At 39.9% G+C, this 16,250-nt stretch overlaps 1 protein-coding gene across 2 annotated transcripts in view; it reads left to right on the top strand.

Moving 5' to 3' along the window:
* The window catches only part of MED14 (mediator complex subunit 14), a 71,915-nt gene that overhangs the window by 37,314 nt on the left and 18,351 nt on the right, over window positions 1–16,250 (top strand). For both annotated transcript variants that reach the window (XM_028113455.2, XM_028113456.2), the window contains exons 14-21: window positions 1,809–2,003; window positions 2,374–2,508; window positions 5,396–5,472; window positions 11,059–11,219; window positions 11,310–11,456; window positions 12,122–12,213; window positions 13,166–13,318; window positions 13,633–13,902. In XM_028113455.2, the coding sequence (XP_027969256.1) occupies window positions 1,809–2,003; window positions 2,374–2,508; window positions 5,396–5,472; window positions 11,059–11,219; window positions 11,310–11,456; window positions 12,122–12,213; window positions 13,166–13,318; window positions 13,633–13,902 (1,230 nt within the window). The remainder of the gene's footprint in view (window positions 1–1,808; window positions 2,004–2,373; window positions 2,509–5,395; window positions 5,473–11,058; window positions 11,220–11,309; window positions 11,457–12,121; window positions 12,214–13,165; window positions 13,319–13,632; window positions 13,903–16,250) is intronic.

Below are 16,250 nucleotides of genomic sequence, written 5' to 3' on the forward strand. Positions count from 1 at the left end.
CTAGTTTCTTTCACTCAGCATAATGCCTTTGATTTTCATCCATATTGTGATGTGTATTATAGTTCATTCTTGTAATTGGAGCAGTAGTCATGGTATGGATATACTACAGTTTGTTTAACCAGTCTCTGGTGGTAGGACATCTGGGTTATTTCCAGTTTGGTGCAATTATGAATAAAGCTGCTGTTAAGCATTTGCATATAGGTTTTTTGTTTTTGTTTTTGTTTTTTTTTAGTGAACTTAGGTTTTCACTTCTTTGGGATAAGTAACCAGGAGTAGGATTGTTAGGTTAGGTTATAATGTCAGTGTATGTTTAGCTTTTGCCAAACTGTTTTCCTAAGTGGCTGGGCCATTTTGCATTACTGATGGCAATACAAGAGAGCGCTAGATGTTCTGCATTCTTGTCAGCACTTGGTATTATAATTTTTTAAAGTTTAGCCATTCTGGGGGTACTTGGCTGCGACTCTTGATCTCAGGGTTGTAAGTTCGAGCCCCACATTGGGTGTAGAGATTACTTAAAAAATGAAAAGTAAAAATCTTTTACAAAATAAGTAAATTTTAGCCATTCTGATAGATGTATAATGGTGTGTGTTTTTTTGTAGTCTTAATTTATGCTGCCCTAATGACTGATGATATTGAATATCTTTTCATGTATTTTTCTTTTTTTGCCATCTCTATATTTTCTCTGGTGAAGCATCCATTTTCCTTTTAATTCTTCCATTTCCTCATGCATCAGTGTGTTATTAGGTGTTAGCCTAAGAATTTCCTGAAGAGAGTGTGTCGGGAGGGGGTGGGGTAAGGGAGAGAAAGGAGGCAGGAAGAGAGACAGGAAAGCATATGTTGGTCAGAGCAGTGGTCCAATGGCATTTATTTCTCCCCTTAAAGTATTTAGGGGACTTTTCTTAAATTTTAGGTAGAACTTGAAAACAGTAAACTGGTAGAGTGGGTAAGAGCAAGGTCTCTGGAGCCAAAGTGGAATCAAAGCATGAGTCCATCGCTTCTCAGCTCTTGAGACCTTGGGCAAGTAACCTAAGTATTTCGTGCCTCAGTTTCTTCATCAGAAAAATGAAGGCAGTAATCCCTTCTTTACAGAGTTATTAGGAGGTCTGAATGCGTTAACATCTGTCAGGTACTTGGGACAGTATGTGGCGTCTAGTACTCTCTATATCAGTGTTGGCTGTTGGTGGTGGTGGTGTCATCCTCACAATGACCATATCTATCAGGGTTTATTTTTATATGCTTCCAATTGTGAGAGTTATTTGTCATTTTTCTCGGCTCTAACAGTGGAATTCTTAGGAGCTTTTGTTTTTCTTTAAGATTTTATTTTTGAGTAATCTCTACACCCAGTGTGGGGCTTGAACTCACAACCACAAGATCGAGTTGCATGCACCACCAACTGAGCCAGCCAGGCACCCTTAGGATGTTTTAATGGTTAAGGAAAACAAGGCAATTTGAAATAGATAGATACCATTCTAGAAAATCTAGCAGATCTGCTTTACTTAAGCATACAATGTTTTAAGCTAAGATATGAATATCCAGAACACTTAATGCTATAATAGTCTAAATGTCCCATTTACTATAGTTTATGGTGGTTTTTGCTTTTATTCATTAGTCTGATCTATTTTTTAGAGAACAAAGTATATAACAGGAATGCTTTTTTTGTTGAGAATCATGATTAATTTGTCCTCGTTTAAAGAAGAAAGACCATCTGTTAGAGTTACAATTCTGAGCCCTACTTGCTATAAGGTGGAAAATATGCAACACTCATTAATTATTTCTCTGAGTCTCATTTCTGACTTGGGCCTTCTTAGGTTGTGGAGATGTTGGAGGTTCCCAATAAACCCACGCAGCTGTCGTACAAGTACTACTTCATGTCTGTGAATGCTGCGGAACGTGAGGACACCCCTCTCATGGCTCTCCTGCTGCAGCAGTTCAAGGAAAACATCCAGGACTTGGTTTTTCGCACCAAACCTGGCAAACAGCCTAGGACCGGTCCCAAGCGCAAGGTAGGATCACATATAGAAGTGAGTACAGGATTGGTGTGTATTAACTCTCTCCTGTTCTTTAACCATTTTTAACATGGGAAAAGAATTAGATCCGGTTTGTAAGAGATTGGTGGGCAATCAGGTTTAAGTAACAGTTTTCTACATTTTCTTGAAAATGCCTCTCTCTTAATTAATAATTAATTTTACACCATTTCCACAAGAGAGCTTGCTAAATACACAATACTTACATAAATTTCCAGTATTTAGGTTGAAATATTTGCTCAATAAATACTTGTTGAATGCATAACATTTGTTTTTGTTAACCTTGAGCTATAGTAGTTTAACTGCCTTAACTAATTGCATCACCTGTACTTTTTTACCCCAATTCTAGTTGTCTGATGATCCATGTCCAGTAGAACCCAAGAAAACCAAACGATCAGGAGAAATGTGTGCCTTCAATAAAGTTCTAGCTCATTTTGTTGCTATGTGTGATACAAATATGCCATTCGTAGGACTTCGGTTGGAGGTAATTTTTTGAAACAGTTTTGAGTACTCTATATAAAAGTAATTTTTAAAATGCCTTGCTAAAGCTACGTGGATTCCATTAGGAGAACCAGAATAGCTGTGATCTTGTTCATTTTGGGAGGGATGGGGTTGAAATTATAGCATCTCATGGTGTACTTGTAAAACATGACTTATATTATTTCATTTTTCTGATTCCAAATTGTGAGCGTTCTTCCCTTTATGGAAATGGAAAGTAAATTCTTCCTAATTTAAAAAAAGGACAATTTTTGAGTATTAACATCTTACTTGCATACCTCTTAGTAGGAACATTATCTCTTAGAGGTGATTAGTTGATAAAGGGGTGGCTTATTTTTGAGTTGGTGAAGCTATACATATTGCTTAAACACCAATAAAACCGGGTTCCTTTCTGAGAAACAGGTCAGAAAGAATATTAAACCCGATTTTTACTCTTGTCATGTGGACTAAGGAATAGACTTACATAGAATTAGTGTCTTTCAAGAATACACAGTTGTGGTATCCAGCATTATCCCCAAACATGAGAGTAAAGGGCAGTAACAGAATCTGCATTTTTATATTTCCAAAAAGGACTCCAGCCAAGGATTGGCATCCCTTTAAAAGGGATACACCAAAACCTTAATTATTTCCCTCTATTTTAAAGTTTTACTTTTTGTAAGACTCCTCCCCTTTGTAAATTATTGGGAATGAAGTGGAGACTTTTGCCACAGTAAAACTAAAAAAAATATTTTTTTTGATGTTTATGAATAAAACAATTGAGGATACAAAAAAAAAAAAAAGTAAAAGAAGAGACCTGGGAATGTGGAAGTGGATTATTTCAGTGAAACTGATGATGATAGTCTTGGGAAGACTTGTTGAACACTTTCATGGCTTAGAGCAGGAATCGCCAAACTTCTGTAAAGGGCCAGATAGTAAGTATTTTAGGTATTGTGAGTCATATGGTCTCTTATTATAGCTACACAGATCTGCTTTTGTAGTGTGAATCAGCCATGGTTGATGTTTAAACAGATGAGTTGTGGCTATGTTTCAGTCACACTTTATTTACAAAAACAGTCATTGGGCTGCATTTGGCCCATGAGCTGTTGTATGCTGACCCCTGCTTTGTAGGGTTTCAAGGTCTGAAGCCAGAGGGTGAGGTGTAAAACTATGAAGAAGGGAATAGCCCAGAGAAATCGAGGCCCAGAAACAGGCATCTAAAATAGATACTCATGACCTTGATGTCCTAGCTCCTAGAACTGTGAGCTTGATGAATGTCTTCTTGCCTGGGTACTGGCCATTGCTCCTAAACTGTACAGACAGTGTCCATGCTTCCTATCTAGTTGACTGTGTTCTTGGGCTTTTTTTATTGTGCCCTGTGGATTGATGACATGCATGTCATTCATTTACTACCTTTGTAGTGGGAAGGGAGGCTACCTGGTACCTGGGGGCAATATGATGTCTCTCTCCCTGCCTGCCCTCTACCCTCACCACCTACAAAACTTGCAAAAACTTGTCTCTGTAGTGCCCACATAGACTAACACCTGTAGACATAGTCCTCTCTGTCCCCCTTCCCTGTGCTCCTATACCTGTTGCACACATAGGACATGTAAGAACATTGTATAGTAGTACTCTGTTGAAACCCCCTCAGGCTCTTAAACAGCCTACTTTTTCTTATCTCAATGAAAAAGCCATGTTGAAGACAAAAGCAAACACATTATCTGCCTAAAGTACTTTATACTGAGATGTGAATCTCAATCTAATCTTACCAGGGATGTTTATATCTCTGATCCATAGGACAGAGATGGTGTTTTTGAGTCCTCTTCCTTGAATCTGAACTCCTATGGCCTATTTGGTTAGCAGCTATTTTTCTTAAACCTCTGCTCGTCCCAGGCCGAAAGAACAGGGCTCAGTCAAATACTTAGTGCTGCTTTAAATCCTTTCTGGAACAAGGTGTGTATAAATAAATAGCCTGCCATAGAAGACCTGTGAATATGTGCCAAAGACAAGCTTCTCTTTGGTAGATCATCAGATGACTTTTTGGCATACCTACATAACCTGCAGTTTCACTTACGGGGTCTCAGGCACTCTCCCTCCCTTCATCTTTTTAACTCACTTTCTGAATCCTCCAGTTGGGAAAGCTATCTCATTGGGTAAATGCATAAATTGGAAATCTTTTCTTCTTGGGTTTCACAACAGGAAGTAGTTTAATTGTTAAAAATAAAAATGTATTCCAGAGGGGCACCTGGGTGGCTCAGTCAGTTAAGTGTCTGCCTTCAGCTGGGATCGAGCCCCAGGTCAGGCTCCCCTCTCAGCGGGGAGCCTGCTTCTCCCTCTCCCCCCTTCTTGTGCGTTCTCACTCACTCTCTTTCTCTCAAATAAATAAATAAATAAATGAGATCTTTAAAAAAAAGTATTCCAGAAAAGTTATATGCTAAAAACTATTGTTTGTGATTAAAAGTGGGATGTGACTATGACTCAGACTTTGTTTTGAACAGACATAATTAAGACAAACATAAGAAAACCAGGCTTATTTTACACTTGCATCATTTGGAACCACCAGGATTGATTCTGGATGACTTTTGGCTCACTGCCGGAGTAGATTAGTCTCCAGAATTCTGAAGATTTGCCACCCGGGGGTGTTTTTGTTTTGTTTTGTTTTGTTTTGTTTTGTTTTGTTTTTAACTAGAAGCTCTGGGTCATCTTTGGGTTTCACAGGATTTAATATAGTTGCCCAGGAAATCAGATGATGGAACTCAGTGTGCATGTCTGACATGTTGTTCCTTTGGAACAGAGTGGCCCTGAAACAGGTGCCACGAGAATAGACACTAGTACTTAGAAAAGGTAGTTTCCTTCGTAGAGTTGGTGGTCTGATCTTCCTGCTTTTCTCTTACCAGTTGTCCAACCTGGAGATTCCCCATCAAGGAGTGCAAATGGAAGGCGATGGCTTCAGCCACGCAATTCGCTTACTGAAGTAAGTCCCTGTCCTCTGTCTGCCTCGGTGCTGCACATTAGAGCCACACTGCTAGAGCTACTCCTCTCCCGTGACGCAGCATAAAGCAGAGTTTGGCACCTGCGGATGTCACAGATTTCTGCACAGAATTACTGTGGTCTGGGGGAGGCTTCCTTTTCACCTGCTGAGTGGAGATCCAGCACCACTTGGTATCTTAGGATGTCTTTCCTCTGCATTTCTTTTCATTCATGTAATGGATGTTTGCTCAGTGTTACTGTTTATCAGGTTGAATTCTGCTAGGGCCCTTCAGGATGCTGTGGGTTCATATAACAGGAGGATCTGAGCTAGTTCTGAAGCCAGAAAGGGTAGCCCTGAGGAAGTACCAGTTATATTTGGACTGAAGGAGAGGTGAGAATTAGCCAGAGGAAAGAGAGATTTGCGGGGGTGGGGCAGGGAGTGCTGACCAGAAGGAATAGCTGCTAAGGTGGAGGCAGTTTTTCTCTTCTTTCTCTTTCTCTTGCTTGGGGCAAGAGAAAAAAAGCTCTGTACCTGGGAACTGAAAGGAGGTCAGAGTGGCAGGAGTTGAGAGAGACGAGGCTGGAGCTGAGCTGTAAGTGGGAAGGGATCAGATCCTGGAGGGCTTTTTTTTTTTTTTTTAAAGATTTACTTATTTATTTTGAGAGAGTGAGAATGAGAGAGAGAGCACATGAGAGGGGGGAGGGTCAGAGGGAGAAGCAGACTCCCCGCCGAGCGGGGAGCCCGATGTGGGACTCGATCCCGGGACTCCAGCATCATGACCTGAGCCGAAGGCAGTCGCGTTTTAACCGACTGAGCCACCCAGGCGCCCTCCTGGAGGGCTTTGTAAGTGTCCTTAAGGAATGTAGACTTGATCCTAATGGCAGTAAGAAGCCATCAGATGATTTGAAGCAGAAACTGGCGTCATTAGCTAGGTGTTTTTGAGAGCTCATCCTGAAAGCCATATTGAGAATCAGTTGGAGGGGGACCAAGACTGAGTGGTGAAACCGGTTGCTGAAATGGTTCACACCGGAGTTGGTAAGCTTCGACCTGGGAAGGTTCCACAAGGACTTAGGGGATGGAATATCCAGGGGTTGGTGAGGAGATTGGTGTTGAAGGTAAGAAAGAGAAGATGGCACAGGTGCCTGTTGGTTTTATCTTGGGCACGTGATGGGTGATGGTGGTGTTTTCTGAGATAAGGGACACCGAAGATGTGAGTTTGAAGGGGCCTCGCTAGCTTTGAGGTGCCTACGCATCCCTTTGGCCAGGCAGGGCTGGATCGCAAGCTCTGGTGACAGGGCTGGGCAGGAGAAGTAAATGAGCCATCACCAAGGTGATCGTAATTGAGCTGGGATAGTAAATAGATCACCGGGAAAGAGTATACAGAGGGAGATGGGCAGAGGGCTTGGCTCTAAATGGATCGAGGACCAGGGGCCAAAGGATGCTTAGAAGGAAAGCCAATATGGTGCGTGTGCTATGAAGGCGACCAGGATGGACTTGGCAAAACTAGCGTGCCATTTACGAGAGCAACCTTTCTGGTGCAGAAAACAGTTTTTGGGGGGCAGGGTAGGGTGGGCATTTGTATTGTTTCTTAGACATTGCTTACCACTACAAATCACAGAAGCAGTTTTTATTTATCGAATTCCTCCGACTACCAAGACATGGCAGCTCTGCCAGCGGAGCTCTAATTTTTGTTACTTGGGAATCCGGTAGTTTCTGTGGAAGATGGGAAGAGCTAGCCCACAGCACGCACTCTACCGTGTGTCAGGGTACTCCCCTGAGACCGAGTGGAAGAACTAGGGTAGCTTCCCTTGCCGGCTCTCTGAACACCATCGGTACAAAAAGTTCTCAGGAGAGAGAGCTGGCCTTGTAATGCACATCAGTGGGAAAATGTGACACTTCTAATGGCTTTTGGTTTTCAGTTACTTCTGCCTAAAGTATAGGGGCTTGGGGTTTTTTGTGTTTTTTTTTTTAATCTTTTCACTCTTCTTGGCAACTGCAGATAAATAGATAATGTTAACATTTGTGTTCTGTTCTCTTAGTTATATTTTTCATGTTTTGCAGGAGTCTTAAAATATCTTGTTCTCAGCATTTTTATGAAGAAATTTCAGTCCCCTTCCTTCTTGAATTCGAGAGAACCCATAATATAGTCCTACCTAGGAAGGAAGCATTTCCTATTTTTTAAGCTTCATTTAATAATAATTTTTAAAAAGTCTTTATTATTTCCTGGCCATTATTTTCTTTATTTAAAACTCAAAAGGAAAAAATACAGAGAAGTGGATAATTTAAGATAATGAGTTTGTCTAGTACCTGCTGTCCGTTATGAGGATTATGGGGATAGGGTATAGAAATGAAGAAGGAAACAGTAAACAATAAATGTCTAAACATGATTTTACTAAATTAAAATCTAACATAAGTCTACTTAGTATATAATTGCTCTAATGCATTTAATCTTCAGAAAGTCTTAAGCCTTTATTCCTAGACATATTAATGGGAGTATGAGTTGATACATCAAAGCTTTAAAATTGAGCACATTTTTCTCCTCTTTGTTAAAAATATGTTCTGTTCTTGTTCAGCTTATCTTTTTGAGACTCCGTTGAACAGGCCTCCTTGAAGTATCTGTGACAGTGTCATGGTAAATACCTTAGATTGCTATGGTTCACGGGCCTGTTGCCCTGTGTAGATTCCAAAGAGCCTTGATCCGACAGCACAAATGACTCAGGTCTTACTCAGGTCTCAAGAGCAGCATGCTCACAGTTGCCTCCGTTTGAGCTCTTGAGCAAACTTCCCACCTTCTCCTAGGCTAACATTACACTACTGGGCAGTGTAATGTGCTGGTTTGCTAGCCACACCCACAAGCTTTATTCATCTTGTCCATTGTGTTTCTTTGCCTCTTGTAACCTATGCAAATAATGCATAGGCACAGTTCATTTTTGCAAGGTGTGTGATTCAGTTTCTATCAGTTGTGTGACTCAGTCCTTCTGCATTTGCACGTGCAACCTTTATAAAACCCTCTTCACTTTCCTTGTGGGCATAATTGCACTTCTTTTACTTAAAAGCACGTTCAGTGATCTCCCCCTCGTGCACTGCAGGGTTTTAGGTCCCTAAAACTCCTCAGAATGAAACTGACATAGAGCACATGATTGGACAGCCAGGGCCCAAAAGGAGCAGTGCTAACACACATCTACCCTGGAAGACCAGAGCCCAGTTCCTACATTCTTCCATACTCAGAATTGCAGGAGAGACATCAGTCAGGAGTAGCTGTTTAGATCAAAAACCTTTTTTGGATTGGTAGAAATTTTCAGATAAGGTTAAGCCATTGTCCAGGAAACATCTTTCTCAGTTCTTCATTTTTTGGTGACTCTACTAGTATTTTGCCCTATCTTGAGTTTGTAACAGTTTTGTTTCAAAAGTTTCCTTTTGGGGAACTGTTTTCCTCCTCACATGGGGGAGGATTAAAGTTACAATTATAGTTTATTCTGTTACATTCGTAACCCTTAAAAGCAAGTAAATAGTTTACAGGTTCCTTGAAGCTGAGCCAATTACTTGTGTGTGGCAGATGAAGAAGGTGACATAAAATGCACTGTTAGGGGTCATGCTGCCCCTCAGAACATAAACTGAAAGGAGTCTTACTCTTTACTTGAAGACATGCTGGCTTCTATGAGTTCATTTTCTAACCAGATGGATTTCACGAAACACCTATTTATATGAAAGGAAGATAATGTACTGCATTTGTATTTTTTTTAAACCAAGATTTAAAACTTGATCTGAATTGGCTGCTTTATAACTCCTATGGGTTGGGGTTATGTTTTCAGGGATAAGGATAAGCAAAAGTCTTCAGTATACCTACGGAATTGACAAGGCTGTATGCGATGTATGTGATTTCTGTAATTTACCCCAAATAATATTGGACAAAATCTTTCTGGTTGTGAGTGATAAAAATTATGTAGTATGAAAGATAAACTTTTAAAAAAAGATTTTATTTATTTGATAGAGAGCGAGCACAGGAGCAGGGGGAGGGGCAGAGGGAAAACAGACTCCTGGCTGAGCAGGGAGCCCTACTCCGGGCTCATCCCAGGACCCTGGGATCATGACCTGAGCCGAAGGCAGATGCTTAACTGACTGAGCCACCCAGGCGCCCCAAAGATTAACTTTTGAAATGTTGGGGAAAAAAAAAACAAAAAACACTATACATCTAAGAGGAGCTGTGGTGGAATTTTTAATTAATTGACAAAATTTTGGTACTATGTTGATTTTCTTTTTATGCAACCTGTGTAGCTGTTTTCTCCCCTACAAATTTTTTTTATCATCTGCAATCTCTGTCTCTCTTTTGCCCTCTTAAATTTTTTATTCTAGGCAAGTGGTCCTTAACCCCAGGGCGATTTTGCCCTCCAGGGGGACATTGGGCAATGTTTGGAGGTATTTTTGGTGATCATTAACTGAGAAGAGGGAGTGGGAGATACTACTGGCATCTGGTAGGGAGAGGCCAAGGCTACACAACAAAGAATTATCCAGCCTCAAATGTCAGTATCGCTGATGTTGAGAAACCCTATTCTAGGTGTTTCTGAATAAGAGGCCTAAATCAAGATTCCATATTTCCAATTTTTGTTAGACTTAGATATAAATAATCATTATACCAAGTCTGAGAATTAACCCACCATCCCTAGGAGTTAAAGGATAATGTGTAATTAAAAAATATATTGTCTCATTATTTCATCTATTACTGAAAAAAACATTGAACATGTATTACTTTATAATGTTTTATGACAAGATAGTCCATAAAGCTGCAAGAGGAAAATGGATAGGTAGGTATTTTACGACACCAAAGCTAATACATTCCTCTCCTATATGTGACATATTTAAGTGAAAATATGTTAAATGAGTTGATACATGCAAAGCTTTATCACATGAGTGTTACCTTTACTGGAGAAGGGAGGAGAGATAACAAACCTGGCATTTTATCTTGGCATCAGTGAGACTTGGTTTTACCACAAAGGGAGCTAACATACACAAATACCTATTATATCAGCTGCCATGAACACTTTACGTACGGTGTGTCATGTTTCAAAATCAGTGACCCATAAGGTAATTATCTCCATTGTGTAGTTGGGAAACTGAAATTCAGAGAGGTTAATGTGGCTGGGGTCAGAATTAGAATGCAGGTCCCTGATCCAAAGCCTGTGTTCTTTCCACTGTATCATTCTGTTCTCAAGGGTGGTTTTACACCTTAGCTTTTCCTTGAGGATGTTCTAGGTAGATTTCATAGAAAGCCAGTATCTTTGATTTTCACTCTGAAGAATCATAGTGTTTCTAATGATAGGAATAAGGATGAAGACAGACACACTTCGTTAAAACACTCAGACACACACTTAGTTAAAGCAAGAGGTCCTAATCTGCGTTGATGTGAGTAGAAGTGGGTTCAGTGCTGTGAATTGCCATGAGTTGCTATGAATTGCTTCCTTCTTTTGCAGAAGGCGCCTAGTGTGGAGCTTGAACTGAAGCGCTAACGAGATACCCCGAATGTTGTTGTGTAGATTGTGCTCTTGTCTTTCTGTGATGCAAAGTACACTTCATATGCTCTTTCATTGCCAGAATCCCTCCCTGTAAGGGTGTGAATGAGGAAACCCAGAAGGCTCTGGACCGCTCTCTTCTCGATTGCACTTTCCGATTGCAAGGTAGAAATAACCGCACGTGGGTGGCGGAGTTAGTGTTTGCGAATTGTCCACTTAATGGCACTTCGACTAGAGAGCAAGGTGAGCTGCTTCACACACTCTGTCTTTGCGTAATTTGGGGGTTTTCTTTTTAGTATTCACAGCTATTAATCCTCTTTTTTAATCCTGTAGGGCCATCGCGGCATGTTTATCTGACATATGAAAACCTGTTGTCTGAACCCGTTGGTGGTAGAAAAGTGGTTGAAATGTTCCTTAATGACTGGAATAGCATTGCACGATTATATGAGTGTGTGTTGGAATTTGCACGTTCTCTACCAGGTACATGGGATAATCTTCCTTTTGGGGGGGTACCCCTCTTTTCTAAACTGAAGAAGTAAAACATTGTAAAAAAAATTTTTTTTCAAAAGAATATCTAATGAAAAATAAGTTTGCCTTCTACCTCAGGCTTTTGCCCAGAGACAACCACTGTTAAGTTTCTTATGTATACAGGAGTTTTTTACTCCGAGCTCTACCATATTATAATAACAGGGAGTATTTATTGAGAGTCTGCTATGCGCCATACAGTGTAACAATTTGCTTGTGTTAACCCATTTAATCCTCACAGTCATCACCCTGTGAAGTAGTTGACTTATTCCTCATTTCAAAAATGAAGAAAACAAGTCGCAGAGACTGCAGAACTTGCTGAAGGTCGCACAGCTAGTAAAGAAAGGGTAGAGCTGGAATTGGAACCGCCCCACTGCTGTGCTGTACGGCTTCAGTACTCCGCCCCTGCCCTGGACCCCTTCTGTAGAAATGGACATGGAAGCCCACTGTCTATGCCATCGCTTTCCTTTTTTTATTTTTAATTTTTTTAACAAAATTACGTATCTAGAGATCTTTCCAGCTAGGCATATGATACTGCCCAGATGCCCTCTTCTCCAAATATGTGTTTTAAAGTTTTGCATGTATCATCTTAATCTCCTTTTTGCTTCCTTTCTCTTTAGACATACCTGCTCATCTAAATATTTTCTCAGAAGTCCGTGTTTATAATTACCGAAAACTTATCTTGTGTTATGGAACCACCAAGGGAAGCTCAGTAAGTCTATGAACTAATTAAAACTGAAATTCCTCTCATAAATCCTTTAAAAATGAAGAATTTGGAAGTTATGAAAACTGCCTTGAACTAATTGAGGACTCAAGTAAAAATTAGGGTTAAAATGGTAAATTTTAAATACTTTGATGATATATAGTAGACTAGTATACTAGAATGCTTAACTCTTTAAAATTGAAAGCGAAAATTATGCCTTCTTTGATGGGGTATATAATCTTGATGAGTTTTGGACCAGGTAATGTACTTTTGGTGTTTGTATTTTTTTTTTCTTTACCGATTTCAAATCTGGTTAGCAACATGATTACTATAATGAAGATTATGAATGGTTTTGAACAATACTGTACGTTTATGCTTTTGGTCATGTGATTATTAACATTGTTTGATCCTGTCCCAGTCTTGAAGGCATTCCCCGTAATCTCTGTTTCCTCATTTTCTTCCCACTCCATATGTAAAGTCCTAGACATTTAGTATAAAAATTCAGCCAGCTGGCTTCTTTCTGGACTCTTCCACGTCAAGTAATATCAGAAATTGAGTGTTTAAAATCTATAAACTGAAAGCATCTGTGTTAGAAGTGGCTTCCTTTCCCTTTATGACAATGCTCATATAGAGGATGACTTTTCTTCAGTCCTAGATAAAAATGAAAAATAAGAAACACCAATGATCATTTTCAAATAAAGTTTAATCCAGATTTTTTCTTTAGCACCTTCTCTTTCTGTTTTATTTGGTGGAAGTGGGCTAATACACACCTACTTCGCGAATGTACTGGGCCATAGTAACAGCACTTCTGGAGTTTATAGAGTCCAGTCTTCTGACTGGCTTTCCAAAAAGACCTCATGTTGATCTTTGGCATTTTGCCTTACTGTTTAAACATTGTTTTTTCTTCTACTTGAATCTGTTACTTTCTCAGTTTCTGAAACATGTAATCTCTTTGATTTAGATTAGCATCCAGTGGAATTCCATACATCAAAAATTTCACATTTCTTTGGGCACTGTTGGCCCAAACTCAGGTTGCAGTAACTGTCACAATACCATTCTCCATCAGCTTCAGGAAATGTTCAACAAAACACCAAATGTGGTTCAGTTATTACAGGTAATTAAGTTTATTTTCTGTGTAAAAATATGACTCCATCAGTGTTAGTGTCTCATGTAAAATTAAAAATCATGTGGGCTTGTCTTCAGTGACAAGGGTGCATGTTTTGTGTTTTATGTCTCGCAGTCTTCTTGGAGAATTTTCTTTGATTCAAAGTGGATGCAGTGATGTAGTTTGCATTCTCTTCAAGGGAAAGGTACATGGAATATGCCAGGAAGACCTTGGCTCATTTATGACTGTTAGACATGGAAGATTCTGAGACTTCAGCATTTGTACGGAAACTGGCTGGCTCTCACTGTGTGTGTTCCTTTTAGGTACTCTTTGATACTCAGGCTCCGTTAAATGCCATCAACAAACTCCCCACTGTGCCGATGTTGGGCTTGACCCAGAGGACCAACACTGCTTACCAGTGCTTCTCCATCCTGCCGCAGTCGTCCACCCACATCAGACTGGCCTTTAGGAACATGTACTGCATCGACATTTACTGCCGGAGCCGAGGCGTGGTGGCGATTCGGGATGGTGCCTATAGTCTTTTTGATAATAGCAAGTTAGTGGAAGGTTTTTATCCTGCACCCGGACTAAAGGTAACCAACTTTAGTATTCTAGCATAAATAAACATAAATGTCTCTAAAACAATTCCTTTAAAAGGGGGAAATAATGGGGAAAAGCAACAAATTTCTGTTTAATAAGCAGCTGTGTTAGTTTATCACCTCCGCAGCGTCCTTCCAAAGGAACAGGAAGTTCTTATAAAGCGCTGTGCCTATGTGTATGAGATGATAAAATCTCCTTTCCTTGTAATGCATATGGTGAATGATACCGAAGAGAGTCCTGTTTACTAGTTGGAACTTTAAGGAACTTCAACAATGTCTTTCTCATCGATTATTGAGAAAGTTTGATTCATCAGTTCAGCCATGAAGTTTTTTTAAAATGTAGGGTCCTGGGCCACAATCCCTGCAGATTCTTGTATAATAGCTCAATTGTATGTGCTTATAGTTTAGAGTCAAATAGTTCCAAAGGCTTGTTTTGAAAATTAGTTGCTTGCAACCCAGTCTTGCCCTTTTCCTGCTCTGTTTTCAACTCTTAGGTGGTGATTCTCTTAGTATTTACATCTTTATCTCTAAATAACATGCTTACATTGCTGTTTGTGGACTTCTTAGTTGAGGGCATTATCTGATCCTCACAATGGAAGATGAGGGTTTAATTCTTTTTTAATTCTTATATGCCTCTTCATCCTCCCAGGCTGCTCCCAGTACATCTTTCCTACTATCCTTGCAGTATGGTTAGGCAGCAATTTTGATCAGATGATTTTTCGGTATTCTCATTATTATAAATATGTAAACACTGTACACCAAGCTTACTATAATTATTTTTCCTTTCTTGTTCAACATTTTGTTTTTCTGGGAGTTAATTTACTTTTTTTGCTTAACTTTTTGTATACTTACCACTAACTCAACCTTAAAGTCTCTCCCCTATATATATAAAATCTCCCCTCTGTGCGTTCACATCTCAGAAACCTCACTGGTTTCATCTTGAAGAAATCTCTTCTACAACCGTCTGACCTCCAATCTGGAATGGCAGTGCCCCATGCCCTTTGTGTTGTGTTGATTTAGGAATCTGTAGAAGGATGGGAAGAGGGAGAGTCCTTGGCTTCTCTCTCGCATGGCATGCCCTGTGGTGTGGACTGCAGGTCTTTTTCTTGGTTTACTCCATTGTTTCGGTAGCATACCTCTATGTAGTTTCCTGGGAGAAGGTATGTGGGAGATTATTTTGAGACTTTTGTGTGCCTAAAACCATCTTTAGTTTACCTCATCTAATTGAGAGAATGGCTAGGTGTAGAATTCAAGATTACAGTCGTTTTCTGTAAGAGTTTTGAAGACATTGCTCCATTGTCTTCTAACTTCCACTGTGACCGTTGAGTTGTTTAATCTCATTCTAGTTCTTGAACCTTATGTAACTAAGTAGGTTCGTAGGTTCTTTCACGCTGGAAACTACATCCTTTGGCTCTGGGAATTGCCTTGTGTTATTTCTTGATTCTTTGTTTTCTCTCTCAGCTCTTTCTGGTACCACTACTATTCTGAGGCATGGTATCCTGGACTTATTCTCTGATTTTCTTATCTTTTCTGTTTTTATCTCTTTGTATCTGGGAGATTTCCTCATTTTTTTCCTTTCAGTCTTTGTATTTTTGATAATTTTTTTTGCCATCTTTAAAAACATTTCCAGGAGCTCTCTTTTGTTTCTAAGTGTTCATTTTATGACATCTTTGTTGTATATGGCTGTCTTATCTTCTCTTACCCCTTTTCTTCCTACATAATCTCCATTTCATGCACCTTGCTTTTTTTTTTGTTTTGATCTCTTTCATGTTAGTGATTCTTAACTCGCAGCTCTTACTAGAAGGTGAGACTTGCTGACTGTGGTCTTCATTGCAGGATGATCTGCTCGGGCCATTTCTTTGGGTAACTCCCAGCGTCAGTAGATTTAGGTCTTTTTGTTGGGCTGGTAAAGTACCAAGAGAGGAGTATTCAAGTCTCTGCATAGATGGTGTGCATCTGGCCCCCAATTTTTGGCAAATCAAATAAGAGAAGGAAACTACTATTTTCAACATTCAGTATGTAAACTTTAATCTTCTTCTTTTTTTTTTTTTTTAAAGTAATCTCTGCACCCAACGTGGGGCTCGAGCTCACAACCCCGAGATCAAGAGTCGCATGCTCTTCTGACTGAACCAGCCAGGTGCCCCATAATCTTCATTTTTAATACGGCATTCCTCTCGATCAATGCTAGAGTCCCCCTAGTCAAAGACCCTCCACCAGAGTGGTAGAAGTCAACCTCACTCAGTGAGAGTGACAGAGGCTCTGGGAGGCTTTCAGTGTCTCTTAAAGAGACTTTTGACCAGTCCTATTTTTAATCCCACTTTCATCCCCACTTCCAGAGGTGT

The sequence above is a fragment of the Eumetopias jubatus genome, unplaced genomic scaffold (genome assembly GCF_037043125.1).
Source record: "Eumetopias jubatus isolate StellerSeaLion01/CBP00866 unplaced genomic scaffold, mEumJub1_p1.0 scaffold_11, whole genome shotgun sequence".
Lineage (NCBI taxonomy): Eukaryota > Metazoa > Chordata > Mammalia > Carnivora > Otariidae > Eumetopias > Eumetopias jubatus.